General features: G+C 34.4%; 1 protein-coding gene across 13 annotated transcripts in view; it reads left to right on the top strand.

The window, feature by feature from the left end:
* The window catches only part of LOC106171051 (kalirin), a 141,928-nt gene that overhangs the window by 109,574 nt on the left and 13,781 nt on the right, over window positions 1–18,573 (top strand). For 10 of the 13 annotated variants that reach the window (XM_087005446.1, XM_087005448.1, XM_013551153.3 and 7 more), the window contains 16 exons: window positions 3,156–3,233; window positions 4,206–4,427; window positions 4,877–4,963; window positions 10,151–10,278; window positions 10,498–10,564; window positions 10,909–11,012; window positions 11,301–11,370; window positions 11,655–11,744; window positions 12,220–12,312; window positions 12,685–12,813; window positions 13,299–13,334; window positions 13,686–13,844; window positions 14,337–14,514; window positions 15,337–15,382; window positions 15,878–16,424; window positions 17,379–17,593. In XM_087005446.1, coding sequence (XP_086861572.1) covers window positions 3,156–3,233; window positions 4,206–4,427; window positions 4,877–4,963; window positions 10,151–10,278; window positions 10,498–10,564; window positions 10,909–11,012; window positions 11,301–11,370; window positions 11,655–11,744; window positions 12,220–12,312; window positions 12,685–12,813; window positions 13,299–13,334; window positions 13,686–13,844; window positions 14,337–14,514; window positions 15,337–15,382; window positions 15,878–16,424; window positions 17,379–17,593 — 2,249 coding nt within the window. The remainder of the gene's footprint in view (window positions 1–3,155; window positions 3,234–4,205; window positions 4,428–4,876; window positions 4,964–10,150; window positions 10,279–10,497; window positions 10,565–10,908; window positions 11,013–11,300; window positions 11,371–11,654; window positions 11,745–12,219; window positions 12,313–12,684; window positions 12,814–13,298; window positions 13,335–13,685; window positions 13,845–14,336; window positions 14,515–15,336; window positions 15,383–15,877; window positions 16,425–17,378; window positions 17,594–18,573) is intronic. The other 3 variants (XM_087005453.1, XM_087005452.1, XM_087005447.1) reach the window with 2 other exon arrangements.

Below are 18,573 nucleotides of genomic sequence, written 5' to 3'. Positions count from 1 at the left end.
TATTTAATTAAAAATGGTATAAATATCAAATCCAATTGTAGGGACCTGAGTAGGAGAAAATAACTTTTTCCCCCAAGGAAAATGTGATTTGGCAGGAAAATCCTAGATATGGTACCTTTAAGTGTACTTTTTGATGTGTAAAGGTCAGAGTTAAGCAGTCACTGCTGGACTGGAAATGCACCCATTGCTTGTAAGCTTGCATAAAGCCTAATTGTTTAATAATGAACTAGGCTGTGTGTGTTGCCCATAGAAATACATGCATTGCTTAATTTTGGTTGTTAAACAGGTCTCTCCTCTGTTGTGTTGTATCTGTTGTATAGCATATACATTTTCATCATCAGATTACTGGGGCTTTAGAAAAACAGGAAAATTAATTCTTACTTGTCATAGTGTTCATGGGTTATCCATTTCTTCTTTGATTTATTTTTATCATTATATTTTTCAATGCATTATCAGACAAAAAGATTTCATGCTGAGCTCGGTTGTGAAAGTTTGATCTGTGTGTTCATTTAAACTGTCAGTCTGTAGCTTCATAGAGCTAGTTTAGGAGCCAATAATGAAGACATCATTTCAGCGTGATGACTTCTACTTGTTATTATTATCAAAGCCAGCTGACATTAGCTGGTGTCTAGCAGAAAATCAATAGAATTGATGCCCAGCCTGTTGCTTCAGAGGCACTCCAATATGATAACCTACCAACCTTGTTCTCTTGGTGATGACAGCCAACACAGCATGTTTTCTGTTGTCTTCCAGTTGGTGAAAGATTTGGGGAGGGGAGTGGGGTGGGGTGGGGGGGCGGGGGGACCTGAGGCTGTCTTCTGGAAGACAGTAAGAATTTTTCAAGTTTACATGGATGAGTATCTAATTTTTTCTGTCAGAAGAGGGTTACAAAATGGAGGATGGATCAACAAAGATAATTTGGAAGACTGTCAGAAAATATCCCTGGATCCGCCCCTTAAAGATGCCCAGAGGCCATTTGAATTATAGCAACCTGTACTGAGTCCAGACAGGTCACACATTGAATAAAGCCCATAAAGTGCTACTTTAAAGGGTTGTGTAGACTGGCTTTATGTAAGGTGGTTTTGGGTCTACAATTCATTAAGTAAGTTACATCTGTAATAATTTTCAGTGGATTTATTGTGTGAGGTATAGTGGTACAAACCATCCCAGATAGCCCAAAGTGTCAAGACTGTACTGTAAAAGGAAGGGAGATTTAGAGGAGAGTGGGATCTATATTATGTAGCATTACAATATAAGGTGACATTCCTAAGGCATAGAGGTATATTCTAATTTCTGAAAAGTTAACCCTACCTCACACAGATTCTCGCAAATTCTCTAGTCTTCTATGACATCACATTGTGAACAGCCTCATTTTAGGCCATCTCAGATTTTTTTTTTTTTTTTTTTTTTTTTTTTTGATCATTTTGCGGGTTATAATGGTGGTGTTCAATCCCATCTGTATATAACTTGTGAAATCAAAACCCGATGGTTTGTACTAGCATAATTGCCAGATTGCATACAAATCTGTGTATGATAGTTCTGAGAGTGGAGGGGTGGTAGATTTTGGGTGGGATAAATGATCTACTTCATTCATTGAAGAAACAAAACATTAAACTTATGGGACTGCCCATGTAATCTGGGACATTTTGATTATGGGACTGCCTATGTGTTATGGACACTTTGAATATGGGACTGGCTGTGTAGTCTTTAATTTTTGGATACCATCTCTTCTGAATTCGCCTCTATTTGCCAATCACTTACAACTTGAAATGGAAACCTGCAGTCATTTCATGTCTGATTTTTTGTTTACTTTTTATCTGGTTTATTTATAGCTATAATTATGTAACTTGCTTCCCTGGCCTCATCAGTTTGCTTATTTTTAGTCTAATGTGTATCCAATTACAAACAAATCCTGATGACCAATTCTTATTTAACTGCTGACCAAGATGCAAAATGCAAAATATACTCCTATTATTTTTGAAGCAATGCAAAATAAAAGGAAAGCAAGTTAAATTTACAATGTGCAATGTAACTTCAGTTACTCAATTGTAAAGAACTATTGTATCAGAAAATATCTATGCTCAAGAAAGCTCTGGACTAGTAAAAATCGGCTAATATATTCTGCATCAAGGAAGTCATTAAAACTTGCCAAATGAGTAGGAGGACACCTAGTTAGCCTCCAACCTCCATCCAATTAACACATAAATCATGAATTGAAAACAGAATTGGGGTTACAATCAGCTTTTGGTGTTGCATGTTTAGAACATCATAATTAACGTTTGAGCGTGAATTGGACAATTTTTTTTTTTTTTTTTTTTTGCGGTCTGCATTTTGTATGCGTGTAATTATAATAATTATGCACAGAACACTATAATTGAAAGGTTGTGATAATATGATAACATCCGAATATGATCATAATTGAATTAAAGAGTATTTGAAGTATGTTAAATAAAAGATGATACATAAGGGATTCAAGACGCTCTTCCGTTGTAAACATCCGTTTCCTTAGCCTGCTCAATAATCCAGCAGGTATTTAATATCCTTAATGAATAGATGTTTGGTCTACCCACATTTGTTGGTTATCTGTTTTCTGAGATCTGGATACTTCCTTTCCGTCTTAGTATTTGTTGTTGTTGTTATTGTTGATGGTGATATAATGAGATTACGTCATGTTTCCTTTATATAAAACGTGTTCTGTGGAGTTTTATGTTCATAATTGTGAAGATATCTTTGCTACATTGAAGAAAAATGAGACGCTCAAGAGCTGCTAAAAGTGTGGTGAGCAAAACAGTGATCTAAAGAATCATAAACTTGTGTTTTTTATGTAGAATTTCTTCTTTAGATATGTCATTTGGTTGTTTAAATTCATTCAGAAACAAGAGAGTGGATTTGCCTATATGAGGATTATTTGGTATTGAGGTGATCTTTTTATTAGCTCGTAGGTTTTTAGCACTGCAGTCTTGCACTAACTTTTTTCTTCTTTTACCAGGTAACATGATTTAAAAAAATTGAAACTTTCCTTTTTTTTTGAGCATTCAATTGAGAAGAAATTGAAATGTTTATACTTCAAAAACCCATATTTACATTTACTTTGATTTACTGCACATGTGATTTAATTTGCACCTAAGAATTAACTATTTTTTATCCCTTTGCAGCACTTCCTCAGTGGGTCTGATGACAGTAAGAGAACAGAATCTCCACCTCTAGCTCAACAAGAAGATTTACCAGCAGAGGTATGTTTTTTAAAAAACTTTTTTGGTGAGATGGCTTCCATACAAATGCAGATAAAAAGTACTTGAAATGTTTACATGTGTTCATTCTACACTACTCAGGCATAGGCACACAGGAAAATACAAGTTCACATTCCATAAGTATATTTATTGTTACCTTACTTTAAGTATGGTAACACTTAAATCGCAGAAGGAGTTTCCGAGATGCTATAGTCATGATTCATGGTTCTATGAAATAGCAAAAAGAAGCCATGAAAGTTAGTTGCAGCTTGATTTAATTATCTTTTGCATCTGGTGAGGACAGGAAAAGTGGGACTATTAAAAAGTGGGTGCTTGTTGTTAAAGAAAAATATAATAGAATTAATTGCGTGTTTGTAGATTTTTTGCAATTTTTTCTACAGCATTTGATTGCTACCAGGTTGTCATTTGCCATGACGTTCACAATTTGGTGAAATTTGCAAATTTTCCTGCAGTAAAATGATGTGTCGGGTCTGCTTTCGTGTGATTTGAAGTGCACATTTGTAGTTGCCGTTTGTATTCTGTATTCCCAGTGCTCTGTAGATGCATGTAATTTAAGAATTTCCGAAAGCTGCTGAAAGACACTCAGATTATGGGAAAGTCTCAGTGATTTTAATTATTAATTATTAAATTATTAAAATAATTTGTATCTAATTATGTGATCATGCTTTAAAGACGGTCTGAAGGTGTGAAGTAGACCTGATTTTACACTATATATAAAATCATCCTTTATTTTTTAAAACAAAGATGTTACCTGAGACTTAGATACAGGCTACTTTCCCAGCCAAGAACAGACATGAAGTAAAAATTGTTATAAAAGATTTTGAAACTGCTAAGTATATAAAAATGCAGGTTTTGTTCATCAAGGGTTTGTCTCATTATTTTAAGTGACAGTCCCATAAAAACCTATAGGCAAGAGTTCAGTTTAAGTACACATTTTATTCATACATATTTCAGGAACAATCTGAGGTTCACAACATTCAGCCCCGTCATGCATGCACAGTGTCTGCCGAGCCACCGCAGCAAAATGGGCAAGCCAACGGAGCGGTAAGCGCCGGGGCAACAACCACGGAGGAAGTTGAAGAAGCACCGGACTTGGAACTGCCACCACCCATGGAAATTCAGGAGCACTTGTTTGGCTCAAACCCTACCTCACAAGAAGATGTCCATGCTAAACTGGTAAGGCTATTGTTACAAATGCCTGAATTAGGCCCCATTCAGAATAGGGGCCTAACTAGTCCAAATATGGTCAACCCACTTGAATACTTCCCCACAGGATATCTATTCAGTGTCTATTAGTGGATTAGATGTCAAGCTTTGTAGTGGGTCGCCATATTTGACCCTCGGACTAGTTAGTCCCCAGTTCTTAATGGGGCCTTACTCCCCACCTCCACTTCTGTTCCCACAATCAGTACACACTTTCTAGAGCAGAGTTACATATTTTAGCACTAACTGAGTCAAATTTAAGTAGGTTGAAAGAAACACTGCTGATTTTTTGATGAGATATGGCATTCTTGCAATTTCTTTCCTCTGTTTTCACTGGCAGATTAGGCTGCTTGAAGAATGCATGGCATATTTGCTTTAGAACAATTGATATATATTCCATTCTTTATTCTCTCTCCTTACAGTCCTCTTCTTTGTCATTGAAGGCAACAGACACAGCAAACCCAACAGAGCTGGCCTCAGAATTGGAAACAATGGTCAAGCAAAAAATGGTAGGGAAAAGCATGTGATTTGATGGATGGTTATTGAATTTTATTTGTATTTTTTATGTATATTTACCAAAAAAAAAAAAAAAAAAAAACTTACGCAGATGCCCTAAGGGAATCCCAAAGGCAAAAGTGACATTTTAGTTGACAAAACTGTTGCTTTCTGTTCCAGTCATTTATGTACTATGACGTCTGTCTTGACAAGACTGTACCATAAGTAAGGGGGGGGGGGGGAGTTACTTTGCTCTATCTTTGGTATTATTTCGGTTGTTGTGGTTCACAATTAAAGCATCGGGTCTCTGGAGTTAATATTTAAAATGTGGTTGCAACAGTCATTTCTAGGAAGGTTTCACATAAATATGACTGTGATATTTAAAGAACAGATCAGATGCAAAGATTTCATTATCGGTGAGTGGAATAACAGCTGTATGTGCAAGATATTGTTTTTAATCTTGGCTAAAAATATAATGCTATTCACAAATCTTTGAACACAAGGATGCGTAGGTTTTCTTTTCTCCTTGCACAGTAATTAGCCATTCCAAGAAGAGCTAAGCAACGTCACATGGTTGCTATGACAATGCTGAGTTTCAGATTTGTAAGCTCTACTTGACAGTATGCATGTGTCACAAGGTGAGGCATATACCACTAGAAGGCAGTCAGGAAAGACAAGATAATATTTTTTTTATCAGTAGATAGATATGACCGTGAAAAGAAAGGAGAGTTGGGGATAACGTTAACTGATTTGGGGACACCAGTCAGTTTGTGACATATCCATAAAAATTTCAGGAAATGTCAGATATAGTAGTTGAATTTGTTTTTCTTTCCTCTGTTTGACTTAAGATCCGAAATCAAGTTCAACTAATTGAGATGGATAGATTTTATTTCTTGATGCACATATAAGACCTGTTGGGAAAGAAACCGGAATAATAAGGACAAGCAGAACAAAGACGCGAAGTATTTCTACACAAGTGACTGTTCAAAGCATCACTGGAGGTAGAAACTTTTTCAATATATGATTTGTGAGGGACATCATCACGGAAGGAGAAATGTTCTTTTTCGCCTATTACAGATTACAGATTTTTGTCTCTAAGAGGTGCCATTTTATCAAGCTGCATCTTTGAAGAGCAGAACTACATGCACTGATTGCACTGCAGCATGAGTTTGTTGTTGGAAAGGAAATTAATTAAGTTGCCCAGCTGCTTGACCAAGATTGACTTGCTGTAGCTTACCTAGAGATAAGGAATTAAAAGTATTTTGGAAACGAATGAGAAAAAAAAAACACTGCAATGCACCATAATAATGTCAATACACATGTGCTTGGACCCAGCACGTTCAGCTGTGTAGGGAAAAATAAGTCACACCTGGAACAAAAGAGTGCATGGAGACAGAGATTCTGCAGGTGACACATACCCTGAACTAAACACCTGGATATTTTCTGTCATTGGAGAACTAAGTCTGCGGTTGGTTTATGGAATGGAAAAGTGAAACTAGAAGCTGAGAGGGATTATAGCATTTGCGGCACAGATAGACAGCAGAAACGCTTTGAGGATTCATAAGGAAGTCTCTACATAAAGCCACCTTGCTAGTCTGCAAAACCCTAGGCACAACTAGGTTATTGGAAAGCGCTAATATTTCAATACTCTTAAAAGAGCCCTGGCTGTCAACAATTGTTCTTACTAGCCAAGGTGCTATTATTAATGAAATTCTCCCCTTTGATGGCTCAGGTGATAACAATGGGAGATTCAGGATCTGATAACACCAGAGATGGGTCCAGCATTAGCCATCATATCCACTCCTTAGTGCAGTCACTGTAACATTGTTATGGCTGTTAGGTGAAGCCAATGGCATGCTGGTGTGTCTCAGCTAGTTTAATAAGTCTTCTTCTTTAAAAGAGAAAAAAAGATATTTAAGAAGAGGGACCTAAAAACACCAGGCCGAGTTCAAAGTATATTTTCATGCTACATATAGATGCAAAGGCAGAGTGAGATCCAGATACTGACTTATAACATGTCAGTACAATTGTTGGGATTTCGCCACATTAAAAATGAGGTGAGTGGATATGGTCGTCAAGCTAGCAGGGTGCTAAGTTAAGCTAATCAAATTGTTATGGGAGTCACAGGTGGTAAAAAAAGGAGGTAAAATAGGTCCAGAATTACAGTCCAGGTATGCAGAACGTGTCAGGTATTCTGTGTAGTTTACCTGGTGCTATGTTCAAGGTAAGACCAAACTTAAGCTTTTAAGTATTCTGTTTACCAAAGGTTATAAGCTAAGAAACTGAAAGTAAACAATGTAATGGGCTGGGTTAGTTTGTGGCTATGAGCCCACTGAAGAGGTCAGGTAAAAATGTAGGTTGAAATTGAATATCTTAAAACAATGTACTACTAAAGGTTGTTTGCGTGTTGAGATAGGTATGAAAAGAGGGCAAGGTGTGTTCCCCATTAACATACATAATCATTATATATCTATATATACATATAATCCAGAGTTATCTGGCATGAATGAAAAGCTGCTCTCGGTTAGTTTTAGTTCAAATTTTTTGGCTGCTTTCCCCCCTTCTCCAAGTAATCCCATTGTATTAGAGACCAGTACTAATTATATTATCAGGTGGTCAATGTTAATAGACACTTGTCATAGAGGAGAGAAGGGTTATGTTAAAAATTCACCATGAATTAAGGGTTTAATCAAATTTTGGTCAAACAATTGGTCAGCTTAATACCTCAGCATTGAGGTAGGTTAATGTGTATGAATGCCATTTACAAATTGCTATCATTTATCAACAGTGGCTTTTGTTTGCATGAAAATAACAATTAAACCAGTTGAAGAGAAATGGGTTTAATGAATTGAAGATGAAATTGAAGCATGAATGTCAGTGACCAAGTACAAATTAATTTGTGCAGGTTGCCATTTAGATTTGCATGAAGTTAAGAGCCTGTGTCGTAAAATGGAGGCCAGGTGTATGGGAGAGGAGAGCAGCCTTTTTTGAGAAATGTTTTTTTTTTTTCAGTAAGCAATATGGAAATATAAAGTAGGATGATATCTTCCTGCATTTCTAAATGTCAGCAGCTGTAATGTCCGATGTCTTATCAAGGGCAGATATGATTTCAAATAACAAGATTGAAAAATAATGGATACGATGTTGTGCATTCATTTGATTATATTACCCTGCACACTTGTTACAACTTACACAATAATTTGTATGTGGAAATACTGTTTGTTGTTACAATAAATTAACATGAATGTATATAAATTACTGTACATTCAATATGTACATTAGATTCTTGCTGTACTGTATATTTATATATTGGTAAGAGGTTAAAAAATGTATATGAATAAAACACATTGTTAAGCTATCAGAGAGTAATGAGAGGTGAATGGTTTTTATATTTAGATGTTATCACCTCCCTCTGTAATGGTCTGTATGAGATAAAACAAAATGCCTGATAATTTGGCCACTGATTGCTTTGCACATGTATGTCCCTTATACAACAGGCATGCACTGCTATTCATTACAACTGTATGTACTTGTTGTAAGAAAAGGCTGGGTTGGAGCACAGTTGCATGTGGATTTTATTCCCAATGGACTGTATGGGTTTCTTAGGTAGTAATTTTCCTGAGGCAGTGTTTTATGTGGACATATTGGTAAGTTGAAGCTTTGCGAAGGCCATTCAGACAATTGCATTATTTCTCTAAAAGAAAACACTTCTTAGGTCCTAAATGGTAGCAAATGATGACCAGAGATGGTAGTGGACTTTATTTCCTTCAGACCAAAGGAAATAAAGTAATTTGATACAAAAAATACTTAAATATATCAAGTATTTTGAATGCTTTGGAAGGAGTAAAATATAAGGCATTGTCAATTTTTTAAAACAAGTTCTATCATTGTATGTCCCATAAGATCACCACTTTCTCTATAACCAGTTATCTAAATTCAGTTTTTGGATCTGGAGTCTAGTGGGAGAAGATGGTGTTTTTATAACATGATTTGTTTATTATATGTCAGTATTACTTAAAATGGTAACATATGGTTTGGTAGGTCAGTCAGTGGTCTTATCTGTAGTATGAGGATCCTTGCCACAAATTAGTCATGTTACAAGTGAGGGGTTATTTGTGCTGTAAACCACAGACTGAGTAACAATTTTGATGCAGTTGAAAAAATATTATTTAGACAATTCTTAGTATTAAAGCATTTGTTCCTTAAAACATTGTGAAAATGGGTGAAAAAATTTAATTTGAACTTGCCTCGTCATGTTTTACAAAATGAAAAAAATACTTAAAATAAAGAAAACAGTTAAACATATTTTAGATGATCTGACTTGATTTTTTATTATTTATCAGAGAATCTTCATGAGAAAAGATCTGAAAAATATTGATGTAAGCTGAAAAGCACTGAGAAAATTGTCATGGATACATATACCATATGTAAGACGGGAATGATTTTAAAACTGTAAATTACATGTCACGATGCTGCTCATATTATCTACTCCTGTTATCGGTAATACCAGCAGAAATATCTCAACTATTTATATTACAATGATTACAATGTACCCACTGTGTGAACCCTCACCTTAGGATATTCCAGTACTGGGATACTGGCTGTGTTGTATTATATAGAGAAGTGAGATGACAACATAAGCCTGATTGATGGATTCAAACCAGGAGAACAAGCTTTCTGGTCATCAGCATTAATTAATTGCCTCTTATCTTGTGAGAATAGTCAAGCTTGGTGATTGTCGCTTTGGGATTTATTAAATTGATATACTAGATGTCGATTTCAGAAAGAAAATTGATAGAAAAAAAATATGAAAACTGTTTGGAGATGTCACAGTTTCTATGTAAAGGCCCCTCTGTATGTGTGTGTCTGCATGAGCGTGCATGCTACATGTGCCTCTTAAGATGTTTTAGAATAATAGGAAGGAGAAATTACATATGCCATAAGTAATGATAAAAATCTGCTATTCATATACCACACTACACTTTTTATTAGGCTAGTCAACAATATTCCTATATCTCCCTGGCCCTCCCCCCAAGTCATATTATTTATAGACATTCTCACCTCCCTGGGGAGGATAGACATGGATATTGTGTCTGTCTTTTTCTCACTTTATTGATTAGTTGACAGGTTGACTGATTGATTAATTGGTTGATTGAATTCTATTTTTGTAACACATGCATTTTTTTTTCGTATCTTTGAAGGAGTTTGGTGATAATATGGAGGAGAAGGATACATGTGAGGGCCCTGAAGAAGGGGAGGAAGACGCAACCCCAGAGCCAGCCGTAGACGATCCTGAAGCTGTCAAGAAAAAGTATTTACAGAAGCGACAGTAAGTATCTTACACTTGAGTTGTCTGTAGAAATGATTGTGAAAAACAGTGAACTGTTATGTATTTTATGGAGGTAGGTAGATAGATAGACAGACAGACAGACAGACAGAGAGATAATGCAGCTATGTGAAGTCACAATAAAAATTATAATGATGCAGATTATATCTCAAATTGAATGATAGTTTTGTTAGTAAGTTACTGGTTCACAATTATTTTCAGGTATGTTGTGCTGGAGTTAATAGAAACAGAAAGGGACTATGTCAAAGATTTAGGATCAATTATAGAGGTAAGATGACACTAGGTTAGAATTGGGCCTTATCATGTCCTCTGTTTTTTTTTGCAGGGGTTTTTGGAGTTTAAAAATCTGAAATCAGATGATTCTTATGTATTAATTTCCCACAGGGATAAAACTTAAGTTGTTTCTTTAACATAAATGCTACCCATTAACAATACTAAAATACCTTACAGTGAATTTGCAATAGTCTTCTCTTTCTATTATTTTCAAAAGATCTATAAAAAAAACTCATCCTGATAGAATAACAGATAAATGGCCTGACATTTAGGATGTATTGATTATAAATAATTATATATTGATATTTGTAAATTTAATCCTGTTATTTTATAATTCAGGGTTATATGGAGGAAATGAAACAAGGTCATTTGCCAGAAGACATGGAAGGCAAGGATAAAATGATCTTTGGGAACATTCAACAGATATTTGAATGGCATAGAGAGTAAGTGGGTTCTGGTTGTAAATTAAAACTAAGTTGTTATCAGCAGTGTGTCTGTAAATGTGGCATATTCTACCATTACTTAAAATTTCTTTATGGCTGGTATTAAATGTGTGTGTGTGTGTGTGTGTGTGTGTGTGTGTGTGTGTGTGTGTTTCCCATTTTGTGAAATGAAGGAAAAAGGTGGAAAATTTTTCTTGAATTGATATTTGTGGTAATATTGTTTACTTGCCTGAAAGAAAACTTACTAGCTGCTCTTTCTTATAATTATTATGTTACTTCTTTTTTCAGCACATTTAGCAAAGAACTAGAAAAATGTGCAGATGAACCTGATAGGATAGCACTGAACTTCATTAGATATGTAAGCAGATGTTGATTTTTTTTTCTTTAATGAGAGTTTTTAGAAGCTGCAGAGCATTCTTTGAAAAACTCATTAACTGTGAGTTTGGATTAAAACATCACATTGATAAAGCAAGAGATAGAATAATTATTATCATTTTGTTTTATATAGAAGCATATGAAAACCAAAGGATACACCCCTAATCCTTGCCATAGGTCATTTATTATTTTTTTATCAGCAGTATTTGAACTTATAATTTTTCTTCACTGTCAAGGTTTCTTGAGTGTTTTTTTTTTCTGTTACAGGAAAGAAGGCTATATATGTATGTGAAATACTGTGAAAATAAACCCAAGTCAGATTTTATAGTAGCAGAATTCTTAGACACTTATTTTGAGGTAAGTATTATACAAACATACCAGGTAAATATGACTCTCTGCTGCCTCTTCCCCAAATGAAAATAAACTATTTATTTATTTATTTTTTAATTTCATGATGGGCAATCATGATCAGAAAGGGAAAGCAATTTTTTAGCTGAACTGTGCAATTTTCTCTTTATTTATCATAATCTGATTAGACTTCATCAAAGAACAAGCTTACCAAATCATGCCTCTGCCCACGAAACTGTTCTCTTACTTAAAACTTATGGTAATTAATCTAATTTCAGACACAAACTTCTACCATTGTTTTATTTTTTCAAGATTTAAAAGATTAGTTACTCTCAAAAATATGCTTTCTTGCATGAACCCAAATTGCTTTTTCAAAAGAATTTTTGGAATTGTTATGAAAGGATATTGTTTATTTTATTTTATAATTAATGTCTCCAGAATCTGCAAGAAATGCTTTCAGTGATATATCTGGTTTTATTTGTAGGAATTGCGACAGAAATTGGGACACAGGCTCACACTACCTGACTTACTGATCAAGCCAGTCCAAAGAATTATGAAATATCAGCTTCTGCTCAAGGTATGTTGTGGGTATGAAACTTAGAATGCACATTATGATGCGGTTTATAATTAAGCTGGGATCTTAAGGTGCAGCTAGCTTTTTTTCTGAAATAATGTTTTACTGATCCTTTACTACTGTTCGCTGCTGTGAGGAAATATAGTAAATTGGATTGGGTAAAATGTGTAGCTGAGGATAAAGATATTACACACACTAAAGCATACAGAGATTTCTTTTGAATTTTTTTTAGTAGATAGATATCAGTAGTAAGTGTAGCATTGGAATAAATAGACAAAACGGAATACTGTAATTATTACTGCCATCATTGTCAACCAACCCCTTCTTTCTTTTGAATTATTTTCATATTTTTTTCTTTTTTTCTTTTAACCTCAGGATATAATGAAACATACTCAGAAAGCAGGTTTGGATACCAAAGACCTGGAGAGAGCCCTGGAGGTGATGAGAGTGGTTCCTAAGGCTGCCAATGATATGATGAATGTGGGCAGGCTACAGGGATTTGATGTAAGCACGGCCATGTCAGCCCATAGACTTGGGGGTAGGGGTGGGGAGGGTAATAGAACCACCCCTTTGGCTGGAAGTGGCCCATTCTGAATCAGTTGTTCTAGGTTCTAAGACATTTCTCTTGTTGGGTCAACTAGGGGAGAAAGTAAAAGGTTTACTTTTTCAGAAAAAAATAAGATCCCCATTGAAATTGCTGGCTACAGGGGTGCACTTTATGGCACACTCTAGCATTTTTGTTTTAGTGAATCTTCTGGTCTTTTCCATAATAAGAGTTCTCAAAGCAGAAACCTACCATACACAAAACATGGTTTGTAAAAGTTCTTGGCTCTAAAATAGTGTGTTTGCCTTAAGATTTAGAATAAATCTTCTCAGTGTAATAGTATTTGACTTAAAACATTTATCAACAGAACTTGATAGTACTCCATAATGTTATGAGAATAGAATTTTTGATTTTCTAGTCTTAATAGTTATCTTTATATTTTCAGGGGAAAATTACAGCACAGGGAAAACTATTGCATCAGGTATATATATATAAACAGTATTGTCTTTGATAAAAAACATACTTGTGGATGTGTTACTGGGAATGATTTTAATCTTTATGCCTCATGCACACAATAGATTAACTGTTCTAGATAACCTTTTGAATCAAGGATTTTGGCATATATGCCTAAAGAGATTAAAATATTTTACAGCAGGTTGTCAAATGTTCACATGATATTTTCAAACAGTAAAGCATGAACCTGTGGATTCTCCTTGATTGGATGAATTGCCTTGATTGGTTGATCACTTAATTGATTAATCAATCAATAGACCTGCTAATATAGAAAATAAGTTCCAAAATATGGTGAGCATAAAATCCCTTGTTGTTTCAGGACACAGTCCAAGTGGCCGAGTTTGTTCCTGGAGGACAACATAAGTTTAAAGAACGCAGAGTTTTCCTGTTTGAACAGATCATTATCTTCAGTGATATGATTGATAGAAAGAAGGGGAACATCTCAAATCCAACTTACATTTACAAGAACAGCATAAAAGTAAGTTCACTTTTCAGGTTATATGTAAGTGATGAAAAAAAAAAAGGTAAAAGTTGTTTAATCCTATTGCAGCCTTAAACAGAACAACTTAGTAGATAAACTTTCAAATCTACACCCATTTTCAGCAGATTAATTGATTTATAATCCTCTGTAAATGGTATTTATGCCACTTGATTTTATGTTTTATAACATATACACAATGCACAGTGATAAGGTCATTGGCTTACTTCCTAGTAAAGAGAACAAGAGAGCAGTATAGTATGCAGTTACGAGTATTATCAGTTAGTCATACGAATTAAAATTATATTGATGTAATTCTAGAAAAAATCATTTGGATTTTACATAATGTATCTATGCACCCTTATAAATAATAGATTTCTCATAAGGACAAGAAAGATGATTCCGGTCATTTTTAGAGGTTGTCAAGGGTTATAAAATGTCTCTTTTAAAATCAATGATATACAACTGACATATTTTATTTCTCTTTAAAAGGTCAATAAAATGTCGCTCATTGAATCCATAGAAGATGAACCCAATTGTTTTGTCTTGGTGGATAGAGCGCCAGGCTCTGACGCCAGGTGGATATTACAAGCTGCAGGCACGGAACAAAGAGACATGTGGAACAGTCTCATACGACAAATTTTAGACATGCAGGGAGATTTTCTGAGAGGTAAGCATTAAGTCCTGTAAGATTTTCAACAATTACTTGTTGACCTTACCTGGGTCCATTCTTAAATACAGATGTCTTTTTAGTGAGTTTGATTTTTTTTTCTTCTGGGCATAAAGAACTTGTTTAAAAAAGTCTGAAGTTAAAAAATGAAGAAAAGCCCAGTAGAGTAGGAAAACATCCTCATAAATTAATCATATCTTTGTTTTATATGGAGGTTGCATAGAAACTGGTGAAAAAAAATCCCAATTTAAGCTTTTAAATTTGATCCTCATACAACATAATGAATGTGATATACTGTTACTGTTATCTGTTATGAATTGGTCACAAAGCTGTTGAAGGCTTAAGGTTGGTGCATTGAGTGATATTTTAACAAAATTCTATTTGATGTTTGAGTTTAAGGAAATTTTGAGAAGTAAATTTGTTGTGGGTACATAACTTTGTGATTTTTTTTTCTGTTTGATGTGAATACAGTATCTTAAAAAAAAAATTGAAGAGGATACAATATCCTGTGTGGACTTTGTCATGGAACCCATATCTTGTGTGAACAGTGAAACTTTTTTTTTTTTGATAAGATAATAGTGGTAGGCAAACTAAACTTATAGACCCAAAACTATTGTATATAGAATATGAATTTTAATAGCTGAATTTCAGACAAAAAGATTACAATTCAGTGGCATATTTTAAGTTGAACGGATTTTACTGTTGTTATGTTTGATGTGAACAGAGCTTACTTGAAATTACGTTCATTTATATAATATATTAAACATTGTTATAAATGATATTTTTAGATATATTTTACAGTAAATTCTCTTTCATTTTCAGCATTGCAATCACCAATAGCCTACCAAAAAGAACTCACAAAAGAATTGTAAGTGTAGACATAATAACTGCAGTTGTATGCTTTAAATTATTTATTATTATTATTTTTTTTTTTTTGCTTTACTAAAATTAACAGCATGCTCTTGCATTTTGAAGCAATTCAGTCATCATTTATTCAAACATTTATTTTTTTTAATAGGTATAAAAATTTTTTTAGTAAAATGTTGGGTTTTTGTATACTAATTTCCTGCCATTCTTGTGAAAGATAATTGCTCATTTCTGATATGCTCTATAGATTATCCTGGGCCAATGCTAGTATAACTTGTTTTTCTAATATATCTAAACATTTTTTAAAACTGAACTTATGGACCTTTGGAGTGTTAAATGGGCGTGGAAATAATAAAATGTGTTTTTTTTTCTTAAACATTACTATAAAAAAAAAGAAACTTAACCCATTCACTGCTAGCTTCAGCCCGGTTGTAAATATGGTATTAACAGTTAACAATTACTGCATGGTATGCATATTGACACATTTGTATTCCAGGTCTGCTCCTGATATTGGTAGTTTAACCAGGAACAGTGCTCTGCGGAAGACGCAGTCTTCACCAGTCAGTCCGCCGCCATTAGGAACATGCTCAGAATGTGGCCAAGAGGATAATGGGACAAGTAAAGATAAGAAAAAACATTCACGATGTCGTTCAATACCAGGACCTCTGCCAACGCCAGATTCAAAGAGAAATGATGAAAATCGCCAGCACAAAGCTTCATTACCCAATTCTCCGGTGGAAAGAACTGCATCATCCTCTATACCACGTCCCAAACATTCTTCAGTTTCACATCACGATGATGCAAAGAAAACCCACTCTTTGCCTCATTCCAAAGAAGTCAAAAGTAACAAAAAGAACCTTTTTGAAGGATTTTTCAGTGGTTATAAAACTAAAACCTCTCCCAGATCAGAGGGGGGTGGAGGGCCCAAGAGCCCTACTGACTTACACCACAGTGGATCAATGCCTGATATTATAAAAGACAGTGACAAGCAAAAAACACCACAAGAGAACAGTAGAGAAACACAAGAGGATGGAAGCTCTCCTGTAAGTGGAGACTAAGTTGCATGCTGCGGGTTCGGAAATATGAGTTGCAACATATAAACTAGATGATAACTGGTTGGCTGAAAAGTAGTGTCATTGCTAGCAAACTGCTTTTTGCTAACTGATCCAATTCCATCTTTTGAAGAAAAAAACAAACATCTTTTTTAAATGAAATGTTAACACCTGTTTAATTTTGAGAACATCTTTTGTTGGTTCTGATGCCTGAAGATGACTCTTCTCTGTCAAGTGAATATCTGAGGCAGTGTGTTAAAAACTCAAAACAGAAATACATCATGGTAAAGTTTCTACCATCTTCCGATAGATCCGTTTAACTTCCTGCTATGTTTTAGTGACAGTGTCAACTGTGTTTAGATACTTTTTTTAGTGTAAAGCAATCTGCATGACATGGTTTGGATGGAGACAGGGTTCAGACTCAAAGAGAAATTTGTGATGGTGGTCTGAAGTCGTTTCATTAAATAAAATGCTTTTAACAAATCTAAGGCTATGTCTGAAGCAGCCGCAATTTTCTCTGTGATCGTAGAAAAGTTTTTACACCATGTAAATGTACATTTGATAATTATATTGTTAGAAAGAATAATGTACAAACTTTCCGACTCATTCCATGATGTGCAATTTACTGTAGATCAGCATACAATTTTCTCTCTAACAGCAACATACAAACCAAGCTAATGTTGATGTAGACAGTTAAGTAGTATGAGTGGTTCGAGTTCTCTTATGTATTTATTCTCTTTGAGTCTTCTATAGTTGTATGATACCATTTTCAGTGTTCCTTTTAATGCAAATAAGTCTTCTGCAGATGTTTGTTTTTCTTATTCTACTCAGGCGTGTCAAGATGTATATGTTCAATAAATACTGTGTTGAAAATAAAAAAAATACATGTGACCAAGTTTGAAAAGACAGACTAAAAGTTTGTGTTTTTCCCTTCACTTTTTATAGACTGAGAAATCACCAATCTTAGCCAAGGCCTTAGTGGACTATACTGCCGTTAAAGAGGATGAAATCTCCTTGCTCAAAGGTGAAACTGTTCAAATTCTTGCCACCAACCAACACAATATGTGCCTGGTTCATAGAACGGCCAATGAAAATTCGCCGGCTGCCGAGGGATGGATTCCTGGACATGTGATTGGACGGAGGGACTCTGAAAGTACAGGGTACGGGCGCTTCATTCGTAGCAGCACTAACCCTTACCCATTTTTGGTACCTAATTGACTTATTCTCAAAATTTACCCATATTTTTGCATCTTATATTTTTGCGGAGATTGTGATCAAATTTTTATTGATTGGTGATGGGCATTGTTTGGCATGTCCCTTCCCTCCTTGCTTTCAACACACAAAGCATGCAGTAAACAAATAGGTTTGTTCACCAGCGATTGCAAGCAGGCAATAACAGTTTTAGATATCTTTTTAAACTTTTGCAGTAATAATTTTAAAAAAATGAAATGAAACACCTATAAGATATTAGGATTAACTAACCCCACTAAACATTATGCACATTTCCCTAAATACCTCTACATGTTTTCAAACTTAAGTTAAACTTAAGTTGTGCTTGTTTATGATAATAAATTTCTTTTTTATTTTTCTTTAATTATAGATCTATCTGTTATTACGAAACATTTTAAAATGCCAATGAAAATAAGATTTTACCAGAACTGCATATTTACATCTTTGGTCCACATTGGTTCAGTCTGCCGTGACATGACTTGCACACTGTCAATAAATCTGATAATTTTTTTAAAAATTGTATGACTTGATGAAAAGAGCTAACTGCTGTTTCATTTTGTTTGAAATAAATATTTGTGTGTTATTGTAGTTTTCTCTTGCAGTAAAACAGTAGTTAATAATTACACAATGTAAGATTTTATGAAATCATGATTTTACTTGAAAGCAATCTTTTATAAGTTATCTCAAAAATGTTCTTCACTTAAACCCATCTCACAATTCGGAATTTACCAATCATTTTTTAACATTATTTTTAATTTATTATTATTATTATTATTTTTTTTTTTTACTTAAATGGAAATACAATCAGTTTTGTAAGAAAAATCAGGACTTTGAATGAAACTTGGAATAGACCGTTGCACATCATCAAGCAGAAAGTGTGATTGACAAAGAATGTTAGCAAAATCTCTGT

The sequence above is a fragment of the Lingula anatina genome, chromosome 2, assembly GCF_051362555.1.
Source record: "Lingula anatina isolate TDL-2025a chromosome 2, LinAna3.0, whole genome shotgun sequence".
In the NCBI taxonomy this organism is placed as follows: domain Eukaryota; kingdom Metazoa; phylum Brachiopoda; class Lingulata; order Lingulida; family Lingulidae; genus Lingula; species Lingula anatina.
This window is presented reverse-complemented; position numbering and strand designations above follow the sequence as displayed.